At 42.8% G+C, this 22382-nt stretch overlaps 1 protein-coding gene across 2 annotated transcripts in view; it reads left to right on the forward strand.

The window, feature by feature from the left end:
• Positions 1–335: 335 nt before the first annotated feature.
• The window catches only part of LOC147906063 (uncharacterized), a 47412-nt gene continuing 25365 nt past the window's right edge, over positions 336–22382 (forward strand). Inside the window, exons 1-7 of one of the 2 annotated variants that reach the window (XR_015541242.1) lie at positions 336–1613; positions 2414–2508; positions 2773–2894; positions 5549–5658; positions 6284–7000; positions 7723–7971; positions 11485–11637. Coding sequence is in view for 1 of the 2 variants with exons in the window: in XM_087376382.1 (XP_087232508.1) it covers positions 1349–1613; positions 2414–2508; positions 2773–2894; positions 5549–5658; positions 6284–7000; positions 7723–7971; positions 11485–11642 (1716 nt within the window). In the remaining variant the exon portion in view is untranslated. Of the gene's footprint in view, positions 1614–2413; positions 2509–2772; positions 2895–5548; positions 5659–6283; positions 7001–7722; positions 7972–11484; positions 11643–22382 lie in introns of both variants that reach the window. The other variant, XM_087376382.1, reaches the window with a different exon arrangement.

Genomic DNA, 22382 nt, shown 5'->3' on the forward strand with positions numbered 1-22382 from the left:
GAGGGACGGGCCGGAACATTGACAAAAAAAGGGGTTGTATACAGGGATGCGCTGCCCACGTCATGGCCAACTCCGCCAACTGCTACATGATTGGATCTCCCTCCAACCACGACACCAATCACACTTTGGTTACATAAATTAGCAGCCTGTGACGAGCGTGAACCAAGAAGCCGGATGACCATCCACCAATTCTACTTTCTTCTCCATCGGCGGGTGGGGCGACGAATGAGCTTGTGACATATTTAGCAACGCCGATGTCGCGTTGGCCCTTGTGCATACATATAAACAGCAAGATCGATTTCTGCAAGCACGAACTTGAAGGCGCTGTGATCTTGAGGTCGCATGATTTGTACGGTGAAGGGGAAGCAAGGAAAAATCCAAAGTGTCGGATTGGACTTGGTTCAACAATGTCCAACGTGAGAAGGCGGAGGCGGTATATGTCGGAGCAGCAGAAAGGAGGAGGAGGAGGAGGAGAAGCAGCATCACCTGCGGCAGGAGCGAAAGAGAAGGAGAAGGAGAAGGAGAAGGAGAAGCCAGGAAGAAGGCGAAGGAGAAGCGAAATGATAGGAGAAGGAGAAGCAAAATGATAGCAGGAGGAGGAGGAGCTTCCCACGTCCAGTAACGGTGTCGAGTCTTCTAATAGCGAAATTCGAAGCATTGCTGGAAACGGATTCCGTCCAGTGCTCTCACTGTTCATGGGATGGGAGGATGATGGTGAAACCGCGACGCGAGAAGGCAACAGGAATCCGCAATTGAGAAGACAAAGAGGATCTCCTCAATTGGAAGGATCCGGCAAGCCGCCCCGCACCCCAGGGACGGCGAACGATTCCTTGCGCATTTGCCGGCACTACTGCTCCAAATCCCATGGCCTCTCCTGCCTTCGCAACAAGTCAATTCTCGCAAAATTTATTTCGCATCGCCGGCCTCCTCTACCCTCCATCTATCCAATTATCATCATCCATTTATGTGCCTTCACACATTACGGACAAACACATACACTAGCTCTGCCTGTTTACTAATCAAAAATTAGCTCGCTACTCCATGCTCACTTAAACTTCTCTGCACGAGACTGCATTCTTAGAGGTGCAATGGCGCTCGGCCTTATGATTGTACGTTTTCAGAGTTGAAAGGATTAGGCTTCTCAAGGTCTCCTTGGCAGCGAGTTTTGATCGATCTCAGAATGAGTGGCAAGATGACTGTCCGGACATGCCGTTCTACTGAACGGAACGCGGGCATACTATGCATAATACGTTGTCCTACTCATGTTGGGGGACAGCAACAGACGGTTCGAAATGAATCACCACTAGTTTCTGGAATTAGTTCCACTGAAGTTTCGTCCTGAGCTTCCATGGCACATCTTCGGGGACGCTCTTTGGGTTCAATCCAGATTCTTGAAGAAGTGTGCTTGAATCAATGGTGTGGAAGACAGATACGGAAAAAAGGAAAGAAGCTACCCTTGTGGCCTGAAAATGTTTCAAATAGAAATATTATCGTATGCATGAAAATGAACGAAGACAGGAATCAACTTCTAGAATGGACACTTACAAGATTGGCCCAGCCAGGAGACACAGTCACGGTTATCCACGTTGTCAAAAATGGCACATCAAAGTCAGGTCAGCAAGAATCCACGTCTCTTTATAAGCATCTCCTTGTGATGTGTCCCGTTTATTAATGCCAATATTATCAGAAGAGAGCACACGTTGTAAACTTGGATGAACGATAGACCCTGCCCAAACAAACGTGGGCAGCCAGATAGGCGAGTTTATCCATGCCAAGCAATCCTATTATTTTACCAAACGGAGATGGAATTGTTGTATAAACTAGGTAGTCAAGTTCACAGGATTTGCTTACATGACTTCTGTTGAATAATCTCATGCTTCATATTAATGGCAAATTGCAAACTAGGGGTTCAAAAATCTTTCAAGTTCAGTCAAGCTTCTGAGTGTCTAAAATGAACCTAGGTCCTAAGAAAAACTCAGAGATTAAAACTTGCTTATTTTTCTGAAAATACTGAGGCGCCAGGTGCTATGGAAGGTTGCTGCTATTATACTTCCCTCTGGTTTTCCAACTTTAGTTCGGAATCATGATCCACAGCTGGCTACTGGTTAATTTATGGTGCAGCTTTTCTTTCCAGAGTATCCTACATTGTAAATGGCTAGATTCAGAGTAAAAGAAAACTGTTTTAGGTCAAAGAAAGTACTTTGTTTGAGAATGACACCACATTTCATCTTTGAGAACTTATTCACGATTCACATTCAAAAGTACACACACTTATCTGTATGTTACTTTATTTGAGACCCACAACAAAAAGAACTTCCATGGTCCCAACCTGTGTGCTTGTAGGACCAGTCACCTTTTAACTTTCACATGTTGATTTCTGCTGCATATTAAAATCACACAATTGTGTGTGCAGAATCAGAAAACCAAAAGGAGCTCGCCACAAGAGGCATAGTCAATAAGATAAAGAAAACTTTTGCCACTCTTTCTATTCAACTCGAGTTGTCAAAGGTAATGATTTTCAGGCTTTGATAATTTCTGAACAATACAACTTTGTATGTTACAGGTGAAGTAGTAATTCTATACTCTGCGCCCTTTTTTAGAGTACGTACCTCAAGAAAGCTTCTGTTTAGTTAGGAGGGTGACCCTCAAACACAAACACAGCGTTTTTGGAGGCTAAGGCCATACTGTCTCTGTGGTCTTAAGGTTTTAGGCCTTGAACGAAGTTATCAACTTACCATTGATTTCTAACTAAACGTGGCTCACCAATTGCAGGTCAATCTAACAGTGCAATTATTTGAAGGTGATCATATTGCCCATGCAATTGTGGAGGTAGCCCATGAGATGAAAGCATCGTCCATTGTGCTTGGCAAGACAAGATTCCTTCCTGTTTCATGGTCAGTTTAAGTCTTTGCGATGCTGCATAACACTTTTTAAATGCTCAAGAAAAGAATTCTCTCATTAGATGGTGAAGAAATACATTAACAAAAGAATGGCAGAAAGCTGACTCAAACATCATGCGGAGCATGAAGAACTGATGGCATCAAAGGACTATGCAAAACTAATGGCATCAAAGGACCATGCAAAAACTGAAATAGCCAAGGCGGGGGACTGAAAATTCCAAATCTATCCAGAAGGGCATTCTAAAAAGAATGGGCTGTTTCTCCGTTCTCTGAGAAAAAACCTCCTCCTTGTCGAAACCCATCTAGTCCAGATGGCCATCAAAGTGCCATATGTTGTGGCCAAGGTCTGGGCTGGGTGAACTTGCATCCTATCAACTGTGTCCGTACACTCATACACTCATTTTTCTTTCATGGACATACTTAGTATCTTTTCTATTTTTCAGCTGATGTTTATTTATTTCTTTTGCATATACTTGCTGAGCACACATGTGATTACTTTCTTACAGGACTTACACTTCCATCTGGACACGTTCTACAAATCCAATGCATTGGTCTTCATCAGCTCAATGATATCACTTTATCCATGGTCTTTACACCATGAGAATTTATCATCTTAACATGGTAACGGCACCTTTCTGCAAAAGGATTAGCCACAGCTGATACTTTGTATGTGTACGCAGTCACACCACGATGACGAGATGATGGAAGCTAGTGCATGGATTGAACTCTGCTACATGGAGTTATTTCACTATCCATAGGGTTGTCCAAGTCCTTATGACTTGCCGATGATCAACTGGATCACCCTCCATCTTTTAGCATGCCTCATGACATTAGAATTTTATACCCTTTAGTTCCTAGATGCATACATACTGGCTTTGGGGTGAGCCATGGTGCACGTAGGCAGTAATGCTGACTCTTACGAGCACAGTATGAGATTACATAAGGTTAAACCAGTGAGAGGGATGTAATCTCCAGAACCAATAATCTTTGAGTGTAAATATTTTTACCATGAGCACTCACATAGACATTAGATATACACCACGAGCCATACCTCAAGAGTTGGCTCTGATACCAACTGACACGACCCCAGCACTCCTGAAACCTTTGATCTGCAAGCAAACACAAGAACACACCAAATGTGAGGATTCTGAGCAGGCTGCTCACCACCCAACCATGACATCTAAGGGATGCGATCCGAATCGGGAGATGTCCCCTCCGAGCCACGAGCTGAGCTACTAGCACTAACTCCCAACCAGATCCTGACCAGCCTGGTGTCCCATACCACCAGATGGTGCCTAGAGGCCTTGGATCTACTGTCGGCTCAATCCAGGATTAGACCTAGCACCTGGGAACGAGACTCGCTCCCATCGGCTCATGAAAACTGAACCTTTGGGCCCCGTATATAAACTCAGGCCCAATGCGCCAAAAAGAGCGAAGACCTCTAACTGGTTCGTACCCTTGCCACTCAACCCGAGAATCAAGCCTGCCTAGCCCTAAGCCCTCCCAGGATACCTGAGCTAGTCTTGTGTACCCCAGTATACGTCAGATACCAATCCGTGCACATGACACTTCCATACTCTCCAAGAGGGCATCCGTCCACCACCTATGCGATTGCTTATGGCTTCTCCTCATTTGGGGGCCTTACAAGTGCATATCTACACTAGGTGGATGTCAAGAGGGTGACATTGATTTATAAAATCATTTGCACAAGTAATGTGTACATTAAATGGGTTATTTTCAAACCACTCATTTTTTGAAAGTCATATGCTTAAGCACGACCATCCAAATACTATTAGTGATATCTCTTGTCTTAAATTAAAAACGAGGTATTACAATTATAAGAAAGACGAGGCGCTGTACATCTGATATCTCGTCTGAAATAAAAAATGAGGCATTACAATTATTTGTGATATCACGTCTTAAATAAAAATGAGGAAATTTCAATTATAAGCAAGACAAGGCGCTGTACCATCTGAAGTAGAAGCGTTAGAATGATAAATTACAGCATGCATGTGGGGCTCCCCCCTGCAGTCAACAGTGCCTCATTGGAACAACCTCCTCCACCACTGCAAGGACATAGTCTCTGTCATCCTATATAAAATGACCCTGCTGCTATGATTCCCCTTTGTCTGTGACAAAATTGCTGACCGAGTTCCTTTTCTTTTCTTTTACAATCTTCTTTGGACACTTCGCAATAAAATGACTAAATTGCTGGCCATAATTGCATTTGCCCTGCTTGAATTTTGAATTACAAAACAAGCACCTTATACCGGGCAGTCAAAATGACAAATAAGTAGCGTGAAATTATAGCTAGCATATTCTTGATAGATCCAAGGCAACTCCACTGGCTCCTTCAAATATGATGAGAAAAAGACACATATTTCAAAGGCATGTAGAAGGAGGACGTGGATATTGAATTTATTCAGCTCACGATTATTCTTCCTTATTTTAATCTTCTTATTCAAATATAAGGTGAGCCTTGATTTGAGTTAATTTTGAAAAAATTGAGGAGGCTTAATGATTGATGTGCTTGTCTCACAGATCCTATATGCCTTTGCCTTATATTAAAGCACTTCTTTTACTTGTTTCTTCTTTCAAACACTTTCTAATAGCTTAATGATGTTCAACATTGTTATGGCATGAAATAGGTACCTACATTCTCTTGGAAAATATTGTGTCCAAAACTTATCTCCTCATTGCAAGGTGATTGTCGTGCGTAAGCAGAAAGTGATCCTAAAAAGAAATGGTGCTACACAAGGTAATTTCATTAGATGCCATTATGAATTCATCATTTTACAATTAGAGTAACCTACATATTGGATTCCATGTAATTTCACATATTTCTTGGTTTGAGCTTTCTAAAAGGTTTTGAACAAGAATTGGCATAAGTTGTTGACTTGCAAGTAGAATGCATTTTATTTCTACTTAATTCAATGCAATTGAAAGTATAAGAAGGAAATTAAACTATAATTAAATGCATGAATTGTTGACTTGCAAGTAGAATGAATTTTATTCAATGCAATTAAACTTTGTATTTGCTCTGAATAGAGAAATTTATCTTTTAGAGTGCTTATACAATTTACTTATGTTAAAAAAGAAAGGAAAAATGATTGACAAGAGAACATATGGGAAAGATCATAATGCCAATTGAATTCTTCTCAAACCTTCAATAAAAGTTTACATAACCAAATCTACTGCGGGGCAATGAGATCCTATTCTTTATCTTTCTTGAAACAAATTAATGACTATGAAAGGTCAAGTAATCTCTTGCATGGAAGAGAAGAGAGAAAATAATAATTCAAATTACCTTCATTACGAGGAAAAAGTAATCTCTTTCATGTTGATTAACCATTCAAGTGAATATCAATTGTAAATGCCTTCAGGTAAAATCCAAACTCTCAGAGAGTTTCTCAAGCCACAGCACTTGTTGGAAGAACAAATTACTGAATCTCAGAGTTCTGGAAGCTCATTCTCATCCAAAAATTCTTTGTGGACATCATATTCTAATTCTGAAGCAGAAACAATATTACATGAATACATAAAGGATTCACAAATACCAAAGGTAATAACAGATGCGAGCTCTGGCAGTGACTCGTCGTATTTTTCTGACAGTTCTGGTCAAGGTACACCAAAGAGCGTGCTATGCATGAGGGGGAGTTTCAGTTGCTTAAAAAAAGAAAGGTTTTTGGGAGATGATGTTAATTTGGAGCATCCAAAACCCTTACTGTCAAGAAATAAGACAAGGATTGCAAATGGAAGACTTGCATGTGTGTGTGGAAATTTGAACCTGGCAACCTCCTTGACAGAAAGCAATTCGATTCTTATGGAAATAACAGAAGAGGAAGAGGAACGACTACTACGGGGTACACCTCTCTCAGTGCAGAGAATGAAGGAAGCAGATTTGCATGCATTGTCTTCTTTAAAGAGCATTGAGAATTCAATTTGCACTAGTTCCTGCCACATTTTGGTGCCGGAAAATATGTGCCGACAAGAATGCTCTGCTACACCCGTGTTGGAAAGCGAACCACAGCAAACAGGAAATTTTGGGAAGAGATTTTCGTATGATGACCTGAAAGTAGCAACATGTAATTTCTCAGCTGGTAAGTCCTGCTTTGACAAAATTTCTCGTTTTTCTTAGAATATCTATCCTATCTGAAATTGTCCTCCCAGAAGTGACATGGAAACATTTCAAAACTAAGAATACCAGAATTATTGAGAATATGGATGCATTGCATAACTAACAATGGCAGATTTGTCTCAATCAATATCGGTGAAAGGCTCTCTCTCTCTCTCTCTCTCTCTCTCTCTCTCTCTCTCTTTCTTTCTCTTTTTCTGGATAAGTATGCCTGTGCCATATGTGAATCAAGTTATGTAAGTTTGCACATTGCAGAGCCCAGACTGTACTTGTCCATGCTTGGTGTCCATGCTTGGTGCAAGCATGTGCTTATATGCATATCTCTACCCTTTTATAAAATAACTACATCGTTGATATGATTTTTTTGAATCATGATGACAAAAGATAGCTTGCAACATATTCTTTTCACAAGAACACATGGAGTAATGTTACTGAAAAATACTTAGCAGTTTCAAATGGGCATGTAACCTATTAAACAGATTTATTTTTCTGTTTTAAGATCTCTTCAGCTTCAATATGAGTATATTTCAACTTCATGAACACGCTCGAAGTGCAGCATTTACAGTAATTGTCTTGAATTCAAAAGGAGTCAACAAAGAAGGCTGTTTGACCTTTGATGTTTCTCATCAATATCTCTGAAAATAAGACATCTTCTAGGCACTCTAACCTCTATTGCTTGCTCTTCAGATAGACGTGTGGGTACTGGTGGCTTTAGCAATGTATACATGGGTATGCTGCCAAAAGAAGGCTTGGTTGCTGTAAAGATTTTGGCATCAAGTACTGAAGCAGAAAAAGAGTTTATTATGGAGATCACAGCAATGGCTGGAATACGGCATAAGAATCTAGTACTATACATAGGATTTTGTTCAGAAGGTGTGAATCGTCTTCTGGTTTTTAGCTACTTACCCAATGGAAATCTTCAACAGAATATTCATGGTACGTGTGAGATTCCTCCTTCAATAATAAAATTCACTCCTTTCACCCTTGCTTGAAACTCAATTGGCCTCGTCTCCATTATCTATCTCTAGTTTGATCATAAAACATAATACCCTATCAGAACATGATCTTCACTTGCTTGAATCATATAATTTCACTAGAAGCTAGAAAGGAAAAGGAAAGGAAACGTTAATTGTATTTTGGAGGTTTCTTTTGCTAATGGACAAAAGACACAAGGAACCCATATATTGAATTCATTGGAGTCATGTACGATGTAAAATTAGATATAAATATTGAGCCCTTTGGGAGGATTATGAGGAGCATAGAGCAATCTGACAAACCATGCTAGTGGCAGGTAGTTCCTATGGCCTAAGATGAACCACAGCACTAATAATATACACTTTTGATACTGTGTATAATGTCTGAGAATCATGCCTGACTTGAGGGTCACTATTACATTCATAACTGTCGAGCCTCAAGCACATCATATATGCAATAGTATCAAGCTGGCAATGAGCTCCATGAGGAAGGCCATGCTGGAGGGATTATAATTATTCAAAACATTGGAGTGAAACCTAACCCGTATACAACTAATGAGGTGGTTCCCTAGGGAGAATTGTGAGGAACGTATAAACAACCTGACAAGCAAGTAACCATTCTGGTGGGGGTTCATTCCCTATCTGCCTTGAGATGAACTAGGGAATCCGTAGTACACACCTTTCATAGTGTGTAGCAAGTCTGTCCAATTGTGAATTAAACCTTGTATTTGTAGAATGTTGTGATGAAAAAGGGAGAAGCACCAGAGTAAGGAAAACACTCATATTGCAAGGTTGCATAACGTCACATGAGAATACAATGCATTGCATCCATCCTGAGTGATGGTCCTACCATGTATTGTAAGGCTCCTAATTTCTATCAAACCGATCTAAGAGAGTCTCCTTCATGCCATTATTCTTTAACTAAGCTACCTTGCACAATGTAATTTGTGATCCATAACCCACAGATGCACCTCCATCTGCTACAAAGAAGGAAAAGACTATGTTGATGCATTTACAAGGAAGCTGTTTCCAAGAGTGTCTATTATCTCATCTATGATGCCCTAGGATAACCAAATTGACATCACATGGCTGTTCATGCAAGATGTAGTGCTTCGTGTGTTCCTCCAGATAACCTAATATATTGGGCATCGTGAGAGGATCTTGTGCAACAATGGCATCTCCTAGCCACCAGCCACTGGTTCCTCTGTATGGAGATAGCCAGAAGGAGGAGATCTTTTGCAATAGGAAAGGGGGCATCATCCTTGTGTCGAGGATCTGCTAGAAAGCAAGGTGGAGAGGGGTGGATACTAAGTCCTAGAAATGTCCAGGGCATTTTTGTCCTAGTAATCTTAATAGCTCTACATTTGCAAAGCTAGCTCCAAGCACCTCATGATAGCATGGAAGACATTGTGGACACCAATGATTGGTCTCTTTGCAACTTGGCTTCTTCTAGGTCACATAGGAATGGGCTTGGGATTATTGGCTCTAGAAAGTTGGTGGTCATACAAAGAACCTCTTAAGGGTATGCATGCAGTTAGAGGTTAGTCCTCATCATCCCTTATCCGCTAGGGCTATGTCACTGTTGACATGGTCATTGTGCTTTGCAAGTACTAGCGCACAATAGTGGGAGGAAACTCTGTCCATCAGGCTCAACTTCGTTCAACTCTAATCAGTCCCACTCATATTGCTTTACCAAATCAAGAACAGGTTGGTTGTTGATCCCTAAGCTTCTCCCATGTGCCCTATGCCCTATCCCCCTCCTTGAGTATCCACTGAGCATTTGTTGTTGGCAGCCACGTCAACAAAGCCCATCGATTATGTTCCTCTAACCAAATCTGTGTGATGATCTGTTTAACCTCCTCCTGGTAATTTTTTTGAGATTTCAGGGTTGAAGATCACTTAATTCCAGCCAATTTTCCCTTTTACATCGAACTCATTGGAGCTTTGATCGCTTGAACACAATTTCCCTTAACGGTCATCTCGGGTAGGAAATCTTATATCTTCCGACAAAGGAGTTTCTCTAAGTTGGGCAAGTAGATGACTCCCGTTCTACGGACTCCGTTAAAACTGAAGGATCAACCTATGGGGCTGTTACTTGCCATGATCATAGAAACCATGCATGCTCCAATGCATCATTGTCCAGCTCATGGAGAGATATGAGGGAGATTCTTGACCTGCTAGACTTCAAGGGTGGTTTTGGTTTCAAGGGACAAAAGTCTGCATCTAGGGTGCAGCATACTAAACACATGAGCAGGTGTAACTCTTGTTGGATAAGAGCAAGCTATCAATTTTGAGGTGACGACTCCAAACAACCCAGCCACATTATCCAGGGCTAGACTTTTGGACGCCCTAAGCAAGGTGCCCTAAGCAAGGTGTCCTGTTGGTCTAGTCGCATTGTAAGCATTAAACACCCCCTCAGGACCTCTCTTTTGTAAACACGAGCTTGTAATAAGCTGAGTGTCCGTGCACAACCCAAAGGGTGTTGGTTGTAGGACCCAACCACGTCCTTAGATGATGAATCATTTCATCCTGTAGAAGGTTGTTGAACAAAGATGGGCTCTACACCTCACCACAGAAAGTGGACAACATGAATCCAAACATAGGGTGGTCTGAGCTTTCGACTGTCATGACCGCTCAAATTTCTTCGACTAGACTAAGAGAAAGGTGAACTCCACCAAGGCAGGGGGGTATTTTGCTGGAAATCCATGTAGTTTGTAAGTTCCAGGCTCCAGCTGTCAAAAATTTGATGAGGAAGAAGAACACACTATTTTTTATCCAGGGAGAGGTGGGGAGATGGGAACCCTGTGGTATTTGGGGAGGAGGGATGGTAGTTTAAGGAAGAGGAGATAAGGGGAGGGGTGTGGGGTAGAGGGTAGTGGGTGGTTGGAGTCTCAGCCTTCGTATTATGAGGTGGTAAAGAAGGAGAGGATTCGTAGGGTAGTTTGGGTCTGGCACAACTCTCTCTAGGGGCAGAGGGGGGGCTGAGCAGCATCAACCAAAGGGAAGGTTAGGATTCGTGATCCAAGAGTTCAAGTTGAGGTAAGAGGGAGGGATTCCGTGTTTCCCTTTTGAGCTCAAGCATATATGCCATTGGGGCTCTCTTATTGTGTTGTACAATTGGATCTCATAGAAATTTTCAGAGGTTCAATGATTTTTCTCAGAATTCCTATTCCCCACCTGTCTCGCTACTATGATCATGTTCATTTATCATTGTACAAAAGCATATAAACTATGCAATTCCCTTTTGATCTTTCTGAAACGTCCTTCCTAAAATGTGAAAGTGAGTTTTCAAAAGTTTTGCCATGGTTTTCTCCTTCGTAAATTGCTGTATATAATCCAAACGCTGATCTATGTATTCAAAAGAGAGACCATTATAAAGTTTAGATACTTCAAATGGGTACTTACGTGTTGTTCCAAGTTTAAAAACATTGAGTGTCAAAATATATTTGATCAAACCAAGATAGCTTTGGTTCAGGTAACTTCAGACCTCCATTGACCTGGAAACAAAGGCGAAAGGTGGCCATCGGTGCTGCAAAAGGATTGGAATATTTGCATTTTGGTTTGCCACGGCAGATTATCCACCGTGATGTGAAGAGTTCCAATATCCTTCTTACCGAATACTTTGATGGTCAGGTATCAGCCTTATGACTCTCCTTGATTCAGCTTGTTTTCGTATTAACCCCGTAGTCCTCAGTGCACATGACAAAAGATTTACTGGTTGTCCTTGTATCTCAATCATTATACATGCACACATTTGTTCGTATGGTTGAATTTTGGTCTAACTAACTGCACAGCGCATGAAAACACCTGAGATAGGATGCTTTCTGCAAGAAAAATTCAGTCATGCTTCTCTATAAGTACCAATCCATTGTAACTCACGTGCCCATACATGGTATTCCAAAGTGCACTTGTAAATGATGCTGCAAATGAGAATACATGAACAACAACAGGCTGTGCATCAAACTCATATTACATTTCTGTCTTCTGTACCAGTAGCAATCATTTCATCCTCTGAAGGGATCTTTAAACCTGCATTAGCCATTCTGAAATTCTGCAACCATGTTTAGTTTGCAATGGTACTCTCTGAGAGGGGATATTTCCTCAAGTCTGGCACATACCAGACACTTCTGATGGACTGAGCATCCTTAATACCTGTGTGTTGCCCCATTGGCACATCATGTTGCTTCTGTTGACAGGATGGATTCCAGGAAATAGTGTTTTGGCTGCAAATGCTTCCCCACCTGCATTATCCTTCCCCAACATAATTATGTTAGAAAATTGAAGTCCCACCATAGAGGGCATCCTGCAGTGGAAGACTGATAGATGGGCTCAGGAATTACACGCGGAAGTGTTTCACTATAGAATCAATGCTTCATCAAGTGTGTGTACACAACATTCATGTGTATGTACAGACTAGCAGATAGACTGTGCTCAGAGACAAATATAGAAGTAACACTTTATATTTCTGTTCGTCCACAAACTGAACAAGATACAATACCAAAAGGTTCTCCTACTAAATGCCTAGCACCTCTAGATCCCTAAGCCTGCGTGCTCCACTGAGCGTATGTAGACTCTTTCCAAAGGATCTCTCCACCTTGCTGTCCAGAACCTCAGCCTACGTGGGCTGCCACTCAAGCTCAGTCTGCAGCTCCTTTAGGTTCACCTTCACCTCCTGTGGATAGGCCCAAGGGTCCCCTTCTTGCTGCTCCTGTCTACTCTCTTGCTGCTCCTGTCTACTTTCAGAGGGCTGTTCCAGATGATGAATAATGAGGCCTTGGGGCCTGCCTTTTATAGGGCAAGGATGCCCCTCAGAATGACCGACCCAGAGGGGGTTTGTACCAACCCCTCTGCCCGACCTTGTCTCTGCCCCCCACCGACTGTGTGGGGCTCTCAACACCAGGGCTTTTGGCCCTCTATTCCATGCAGAGGCCCAGTCCCTAGATCTGCTCCAACCAGCGCAACCAGCCATGTATATGGCCACCCTGCTTCTGCCTATCCCTGCCACGTAGGCGCATCTCAGATCTGTTGGTCCTGCCTCTTGCAAGGCCTTGTACTGGTTCTGAACACCTCGCCACAGCTCCGTACTGCCAGCGCCATGCCTCTGTACTGTCCGTACCATGGCTGACATCAGTGCCTCTTGTTCCAGGCCTGTTTCTTTGTGCAATCTTGGCTCCAGCCAGTTCTTGATGGCCAGGTACTTTCTCCCTTGTGCTGCCCACATGGCAGCCCCATGCTTCTCTTCTCTCTTTGTCCCCCCCCGCCGATGCTCTCCTCATATTGGGCTCACAAGTAGGGAGGTGACCATTCATATTCCAACAAATTACTCACCCCCTACTCCTGTGAAGTATACGTTTTAGCTCCTCAAAGGAGGTGGGATATTGGGAGCACCTCTCAATAAGATCCTCAAAGAGCTCACAAATAAGCCATAGACCAGTGAGTATGATGGAGATCGCTTGAATCCTTTGTGCATATTGCATCTTGAATTGGAGCATCTGCTTCTAAAAGGCAAGTAGCTTATAACTCAGTAGATGTTTCCAATATAACAGAATTTCCTTGGTTTCAGACCCACAGTACGAACTGTTGGTCTTGGGGTGTCAGAAAGACTTACGACCGGAGTAAGTTAAGTGTCTATCGGGACGGTCTTTGGAGAGATGTGGTGAAATATGTGCCATTGCCCATTTTAGAAGGTGTATGGGTACATGCTGCCAGAGACTTCATTACAGGCTCCTCAGTCCATCCTTGCCATTATGTGGAAAACAAGCTTTTGACTAGCTGTTGCTGCCATTGCCCATTTTAGAGGTGTTTGGATTGTTACAGGTGGCAGGCCTCATCATTGCTCTACTTGGCTTGGTTATGAGGTCAAGTATTCCACTTCAGGGTATGGGACCTCGACAATGTTTAGACAGGGACGCCTTGGTTTTTGATGTTCACTCTGGGGACAGGTTATAGAGGTCCAAGGATGACGATATTGTTGTGGATGTTGTGTTTGAGTCTGTCAGGTTTTGGGTCATGTGGAGCAGTGTTTCTTGACTTGAGGTTTGTATCTAGACCCTAGCCTGGATCACATTTCCTTGGGTTTGTGGAGGATTTGGCTCTATGGATTTGTCCCCATAAGTATTTGTAGTGGGACCCTGGGGAATGTGTGAGAAGGGGAGAGAGCAACAGTGAGAGCAAGAAACAGGAGAGTGAGAGAGCTGAAAACGTAGTTGCAATTAGATGATAGAGTTACAACTGAATGGAGTGATAGGTTTTGTCTAAGTGACAAAACCTTATCCTTCACTAACCATAGTTAGTGAACTAACTGTGGTTAGGGGGAAAAACTTCTAAGTGAGGGAAAAGTGCCCCTAACCTACTTATTACATTACATTGGTCACTGCTAAATTATATCAATAATTCTAACACCCCCCTGCAGTGCCAATGTCATGTACAAGGAAAAGATCAATCACCAAAAGGAGATAAGTTCAGGGCACTGCGAAATGCCTCAAACTTTTCACGTGGAAGTGCTTTGGTGAAAATGTCTGCAACATTGTCATGTGTATAGATCATGCTGATCTCTCCTGCATGCAACTTCTCTCTGATGTAGTGATAATGAACCTCAATGTGCTTCGTGCGAGCATGAAACACAGGATTCTTTGCTACTGCAATAGCACTATGACTATCAGTGAGAATTGGAGAAGGACCCTCCAATGAAAGATGAAGATCAGCAAATAAACGACGCAGCCAAACACATCCTACTGTCACTGTGAAAGCTGCCCTGTACTCAGCTTCACATGAAGAGGTAGCCACTGTAGATTGTTTCTTGCTCAACCAAGAAATACAAGCTTTGCCCAAAAAGAAACAATTGCCACTTGTGGATTGCCTAGTGTCATAATCTCCAGCCCAATCTGAGTCACTGTAGGCATGCATCTGCAAGTCACCCCCCCTGGGAAACAAAAAGCGAAAAGACTTGGTACCTTGCAAATAACGGAAGATGCATTTTACAGCCTGCCAATGCATAGTCTTTGGGCTGTGCATATATCTGCTCACCTGAGAAACTGCAAACTGAATATCAGGTCATGTATTGCAGAGATAAATGAGGCATCCAACAGCCTGACTGTAGAGTGTGACATCAAATGATTCACCTGCTTCATGCATTGTAAGCTTCAGCCCCGGCTCCATGGGAGTAGCTATGGGCTTACAATCCTGCATGTTGAATCTGTCCAAGAGTTTTTGCACATACTTGGATTGAGACATACCGATGCCACTTTGCTCGAGTGAACTGGATCCCCAAATAAAAGTGTAGCAGCCCCGAATTTGACATGTCAAAAGTGGTCTGCAATTCAGCTTTAAAATCTGCAATATTATCTTCATTTGACCCTGTGAGCAATAAGTCATCTACATAAAGAATGATGACTAAAATATCCCCCCCATCCTTCTTGATGTAGAGGGTGCTTTCAGTTGGACTGTTGTGCAGCCCCTTGCTGGTCATAAAGGCATGAATCTTTGCATACCATGTACGTGGGGCCTGTTTCAGCCCATACAAAGCTTTATTCAGCTTGCATACCTAAAGTGCATTTCCTGAAATTTCAAAGCCTGGAGGTTGTTTGACATAAACCTCTTCCAACAAGTCTCCATTAAGGAAGGCTGTTTCAGCCCATACAAAGCTTTATTCAGCTTGCATACCTAAAGTGCATTTCCTGAAATTTCAAAGCCTGGAGGTTGTTTGACATAAACCTCTTCCAACAAGTCTCCATTAAGGAAGGCTGTTTTTATGTCCAACTAATGAACATTCCACTGAAAATTTATAGCCATTGCTATGACTGACCGGATGGTTGTCATTCTGGATGTAGGAGCAAAAGTCTCCTCATAGTCTATGCCCTTTTTCTGAGCATATCCTTTTGCGACTAGCCTTGCCTTGTACCTGTCAATGGTGCCATCTGGCTTTCTTTTAACTTTGAAAACCCACCGTGTACCTATGGCATGCTTACCTGGTGGCAAATCTACAACTTCCCATGTCTGATTTTTCTTAATGGACTGCAACTCATCGTGCATGGCATTCATCCAATGCACATTATCCTGTGCCTCTTCAAATGTCTCAGGTTCCTCTTCATCAAGAAGAGCACCTGCATAAGGTGATTCAACTGAAAGAGCACCTCCCCCATGCCTTATTGCACTCCGAGTTCTGCTAGGTAATGGAGCATGAATTTTACTCTCCCTGAGAGTCTGTAACAGCCAATTTGGGACTGTTTTTGCTGCATGTATATCTGCAATTTCTTGCTGAACAACCTCTTCCACGGCTTGTGGAGGTGGTATGACATCCTGTGGGTGAATCGGAGCATGTGGAGGTATCTGAAAATTCTGATTTTCATCAGATATATCAGCAGGGGAACCCAAGGCAATGGGTAGTAATTCCTCAAAGACATCACTGGAAGAAGAAGGCATATCAAATTCAGCTTGAGTGTGAGCTGAATTTTCTGAAAATATTACATCTCTACTGACAATGATCTTGCGTGTGACAGGATTGTAGAGACGGCACCCCTTGCTTTCTGCACTGTACCCAACAAAAATGCATTTGATTGCCTTATCAGACAACTTATGCCGAAACTCAATAGGTACATGAGCATAAGCAAGGCATCCAAAGACACGAAAATGATCCACAGAAGGCTTTCTCCCTTGCCAAACTTCATAGGGAGTCTTGGTCTTCAAAGCTTTTGTGGGTGCCCGATTTAAAACATAATTGGCACACATGAGACCTTCAAGCCAAAATTTGTGAGGCAATTTTTTGCTTTTCAGCATACATCTATCCATCTCCATAAGAGTATGATTTTTTCTCTCAGCTTTCCCATTTTGCTGAGGAGTTAGCCTCACTGTAAGCTGATGTACAATGCCCTTGTCTTTCAAAAAAGCATCAAAATCTGCAGACAAGTACTCCCCTCCTCTATCTGTGCGTAATGTCTGTATCTTGAGTCTGGATTCATTCTCAATCATGGCTGCAAAGTGTTTGAAGACCATAAACACTTCTGATTTGCGTTTCAGCCCATAAACCCAAGTGTAGTTGGAGTAGTCATCTATAAAAGTGACAAAGTAAAGATGACCACCCAATGATGGAGTCCTCATGGGACCACAGACATCACTATGTATAAGCTGTAATTTTCGAACAGCTTTAACTGATCCATCCTTCTTAAAAGGAGATCTATGCATTTTACCAAGAATGCACCCTTCACAGGCATGTGGAGGAGGTGTTTCAAGGGGAGGCAATGCATCAACCATGGCATGTTTTTGAAGCGTCATCAAGTTGCCATAATGCATGTGTCCATATCTCGCATGCCATAACTCCGCATTCTGCATAGCAGTAGTAGGAGTGGAAACTGTAAGAGCATGTGCTGGTCTTTTCTCATACATGTCAAGCTGAAAAAGACCACGCAACAGAGTGCCAGACAATCTCAAGGCATAGTCATGCTCTTTATCATGGACTGCACACTTGTCATCTTCAAAAATGACCTGAAATCCAGCTCTGTTAAGAGTGGACACTGAAAGTAGATTTTTTGTGATACCAGGCACATACAAGACATCAGAAATTCTGAATGTTGAGCCATCAATGGCTGTAAGTAACTTCTCCTGTGCCACGGACTGAATAGGAGGAGTTGTTGGCACATGTGACCTTTTTACCAACAGGTGGTGGACGCAGAGATGTGAGAAGACACTTCGTGGAAGTGATATGCTTTGAGGCACCGCTGTCAAAATACCATGTATTATGTGTCTCATTGACACTGAAAGCTGATGCATCCTTGGAAGAATCATAACTGCATGTCAGAAAAGCATAAGTGTCATCATTACAAGTGGCTGTACTATCCCGAGCAGCCAACTGAGAGTCTGAAATGCAAGACAAGAAGGCATAGTCGTGCTCCGTAAAGTTGGTTGTAGCTTGCTCATTGTCAGATGCAGGAGGAGCTGAATCTGAGACAGCCATACCGGAGCTGTTTTTCTTTTCTTTTGCAAGCCTTTTCTTGCATTCTCCAATGTAGTGACCTGGCTTTTTGCAGTAATGACATATTCCCTTCTTCTTGGGCTTACCTGCATCACCCTTAGCCTTTTGAGAAGGCTGTCCTGAACCACTGCAAGGCTGATTTGCTGAAGTCTTTGCCTGTCCCTTTACTTTAGGCTTGAATTTTGAGAGCATGGCATGTTCACCTGCTCGTGAAGCCATGTTTTTCCTGGTCTGCTCTTCTTGCAGCAGAAGTCCTATCAACTCGTGAAAAGTGAGAGGATTTGCACCCCCCCTCAACGACAAATTCAGCGAGGTATGAAAGTTGAGATAAGACTCAGAAGAGAATTCAGAGAAGTGGTAATCATCTCTGAATCATGAATGATCTCATCAATATTCAGCAACTGCTCTCGTAAATCCTGTAGCTTTGTGAGGTGCACTGACATGGAGTCGCCCTCTTCCATATGTGTATGAGACAATTTTCTTTTCAAAAAAGACATCCTGGCATCATTCCGAGCTGCATACATGCTCTCCAAAATATCCCATGCTGCCTTTGAGGTCTTACACGACCGGATATGTGAAATGATGAATCTTTTCACTGAAAGAGAAATACACGACAAAGCTAAAGCATCACGTGAATCCCATCTCTTCTGCTCTGGAGTGGTAGGTATAACTGCACCAATAACTTGTGCTGCAGCTGTACCCTGTGCACGACCTCTGTCTCCTCCTTGTTGGGGAGGGGTATTAGGTGCCACATTTGCTGGCCGGAACTCATCCCCACTTACATAGTCCCACAAATTACGAGAAATCAGAATATTGCATTCCATAAAACTCTAGAGGGAGTAGTTGGTACCATCCAGCTTGTCCTCTTGTGTAAGACCACTGAAACCGAAATCATTCTGATTTTGCTAGGCCATGTCTGAAAAAGAAAATACAGCAAATGCAAATCTGAATTCTTTTGCTGGGAGTGGAGTGCACAAATCCCAAAAAAACACAGCCAAACACTGGCTAAAAATGCAACTCAAATCTCTGTAATGTCTCTATCAGAAATGTGCCAGAGCATGCAATCTTTCCCAAAACCTGCCAAAAGCGCTTCAAAGCACTCATAGAAAGGCAGTGTGAACTGAAACCTATCAAATTGCTCTCCCAACACAAAAGCCCCAATTTGTGGCTTGAAATTGCAACCAAAAAGGGGCAAATTTACTAAAAGCCCCAAATCTGCAATTTCTGAACAAAAGCTCCAAATTTCAGACTAGATTTGCAAATCTGTCTGCAAAAGCCCCAAATTTCGAGTTGAAATTGAGCCAAATTTCACCCAAATAGCTATTCTGCTGCAAGCCCCAATTTCTTGGCCAATCCTTGCAATTTTCTTGCAATGTGTGCCAAAATTTTTACAAAAGCTCCAAAATTGTAATGTGTCTACCAAAGCTCCAAATGTGTTCCCAAAAACACAGCCAAACAATGGTTGTATACACAAGAGCTTGACAAAAAAACTTTCCAATATCCTCCTGCAAAGCAAATCCTGCAAATGTGACTTTCCAAGCCCACCTTCAAACTGTACATCAGTCCGGTTGTACGGATCTGTCAGCGATGTACGGTCGAAATCCGTACACCTGTACGAACGAGCTGGTACGGATGGTCGACACGTGCAGGTACAGACGAGTGGTGTACGGAATTGTACGGTGAAGATACCTACGGAACAAATAGTACGGCGCATGTACGTACGGGGGCTGCAGGTTGTACGGCGCCTATGTACGAAACAGAGCTGCAGGCTGTACGGCGACGAGCTGTACAGCCGTATGGTGATGCAGGCGCTGATACGGCGACGCAGGTGTAGTACGTGCTGTACTGCCGTACGGTGATGCAGGAGGTGCTGTTCGGAATCAGTGCAGGAGCTGGTACGGGCATTGCAGGTACAGTACGGACTGTATGGAATCAGTCTGTACAGATCTGTACGGACGATACGGTGAGCTGGCATGGAGCTTCTAGGCTGGAGCTGGAGGACAAGGAGCAGGGAGCAGGATCAACCTGCTCTGATACCAAATGTGAGAAGGGGAGAGAGCAACAGTGAGAGCAAGAAACAGGAGAGTGAGAGAGCTGAAAACGTAGTTGCAATTAGATGATAGAGTTACAACTGAAATAGGTTTTGTCAAAGTGACAAAACCTTATCCTTCACTAACCATAGTTAGTGAACTAACTGTGGTTAGGGGGAAAAACCTCTAAGTGAGGGAAAAGTGCCCCTAACCTACTTATTACATTACATTGGTCACTGCTAAATTATAGCAATAATTCTAATAGAATGCGGGTGGAATGATGCAGAAAATTGAGAGAATAGCATCCCTTTCTTCTGCTACACAGTTAGTAAAGCCAGGAGGTCTTAGCTCGGCCTTGAGGAATGGAATCCCACCAGGGATCCTCCTTGGAAGAAAATTTCAGATTTCTTGACTTGGAGGAATCCTTTTGGAAGAGACTCTGGAAATCCCTCATTAATAGAAAAACCATTGTGTTCTTTTGGCTTTCTATTCATGGAGGGATTGCAGTGAACCTATGGAGGTCTAGGTTTGGGGCAGCCCCTACTTGCCCTAGTTGCCTTTCTGCCGAGGAGTCCATTCAGCATTGTCTCTGGGATTGTAGACACGCAAGGTTTATTTGGAAGGGCATTGCTAGTCTTTTGAGAGCTTTTGTTCTCTTCCTCTTCTTCATGACCTTGGGTTGAGAGCTTGGCTCTCTCTTTTAGGGCCTTGTGTCTTTTATGAGAGGCATGCTCTTCTTGGGTTCAATGACATTTAGGTGCATCATGCTCTCTGGATTATGTTTCCCACTTTCCTTACAGACCCGCATATGCCTCGGTGGATACATTTTGGGAGATTTTAGCGAGCATTTCAGCATGGCATATTTAGAGATCCAAATGCATAGAGGCTCTAGATGGCTCCCGGATCCACCCTTAACTCACTTTGGTAGGTATTTGGACAGACACTGTACACATTTTAATGGCCTTTTTCTTGGAGTCCTCTGTAGGGTTGAGATGGAACTTTTAGCCCCAATCTTGGTGTTTTTCTAGCCCTTTTTGATGAGTAGGTTGTTTTCCCACTTAGGATATTTTGTTTCTCATGCTTTGAATGATGTATTTTTTCCACGAGCATTGCTCTTAGGGTATATTTTGTACTTAATAGATACCTTTTCATTGACAAGAAAGAAGGTGTATGGGTACATACTACCATGGATTTCATTACATTGCTGCCCTCAATCACATCGTTTATACCTTATGGGTTCAAAGGTTTTTCACGCAAAACAAAGTCTACATATAGTATCTTATAAAATGGAATAGCCTACTAGAAGATGAAAAGCCCGAGCATCCAAGGAACAACATGCAAGATAACCCCCATCTTTTGGCACATTGATAGTCAGCCCTCTTTTTTTAGCACACCAACAGCTTGTTTTGTTGAGGGTAAATTTGTTTGGAAAGGATGGCTGCAACAAGGGGGGAAAATAAGCTAAGTTTAGCATTGTCATACTAGGGAGTGGATGGAAAAAGGGCGGTTGTGACCATATAAACCTTGTTGGAATTATCGCCATAATTCATGGCGGTGACCAATGTGTAGTCAATAATTGAGTTAGGGGCACTTTTCCCTCATTAGAGGCTTTCCCCCCTAACCAGAGTTAGGATCCCTAACTACGGTTAGTGGATAGGTTTAGGTTTTGTCACTTGGACAAAACCTTCACCTCTTGTATGTTTTGGCTATTGCTTCTATTCTGTGTTTGTGGCTTGCTCTCTCTCTCTCCTCTTTTGTTCACATTTGGTATCAAAGCCTGCTTGCTCCCGGATTTGATGTCCATTGCTCATCGTTAAGCCTGCCTCTGCCCCTTGACCTAGAGTCCATTGTCAAGCTCATCGTATAGCTGCTGCTTCCTGTCTGTACACTCGTTCTTACACCATGCCGTACATCGCCCATACAGTTAGAGCTGTCCGTACAATGTATGTCGCCTGAACAATTATATTTGGTACAGCGCCTGTACACTTGCCTACGTAGGTAGTCCATACTGTGTAGAGATTTTCGTACTTGCAAGTAGCGTCGTACACATGTTCTGCATAGTGAACAAGTGACAAGTAGTGGGTTTGGGCATAGAGGACATATTTGGTGGGATTTGACCTGGGATGTCGTATAACGAGCATGCATATCTGTGCCAAATCTTTGGGTCCGTGATGGGAATGGGCTGTTTTCCCGCTGATAGGAGTCCCCAGCCGATAGTCGGGTCTCCCCCTCAAAAGGATCCGATCACCTCATCAATCCTTCGAGTGAGAAAAGTCCGCTTCTTATGTCGTGTCATCTGACGTGAGATGTGATGCACCTTAGATGAGCTCGCGTGTGAGGTGAGCTCTCATCTCCTTACACATCATTGTACCAGGG

Source organism: Dipteris shenzhenensis, chromosome 1, assembly GCF_047967505.1.
Source record: "Dipteris shenzhenensis isolate YYH24624 ecotype China chromosome 1, Dip_SZ_1.0, whole genome shotgun sequence".
NCBI lineage: Eukaryota > Viridiplantae > Streptophyta > Polypodiopsida > Gleicheniales > Dipteridaceae > Dipteris > Dipteris shenzhenensis.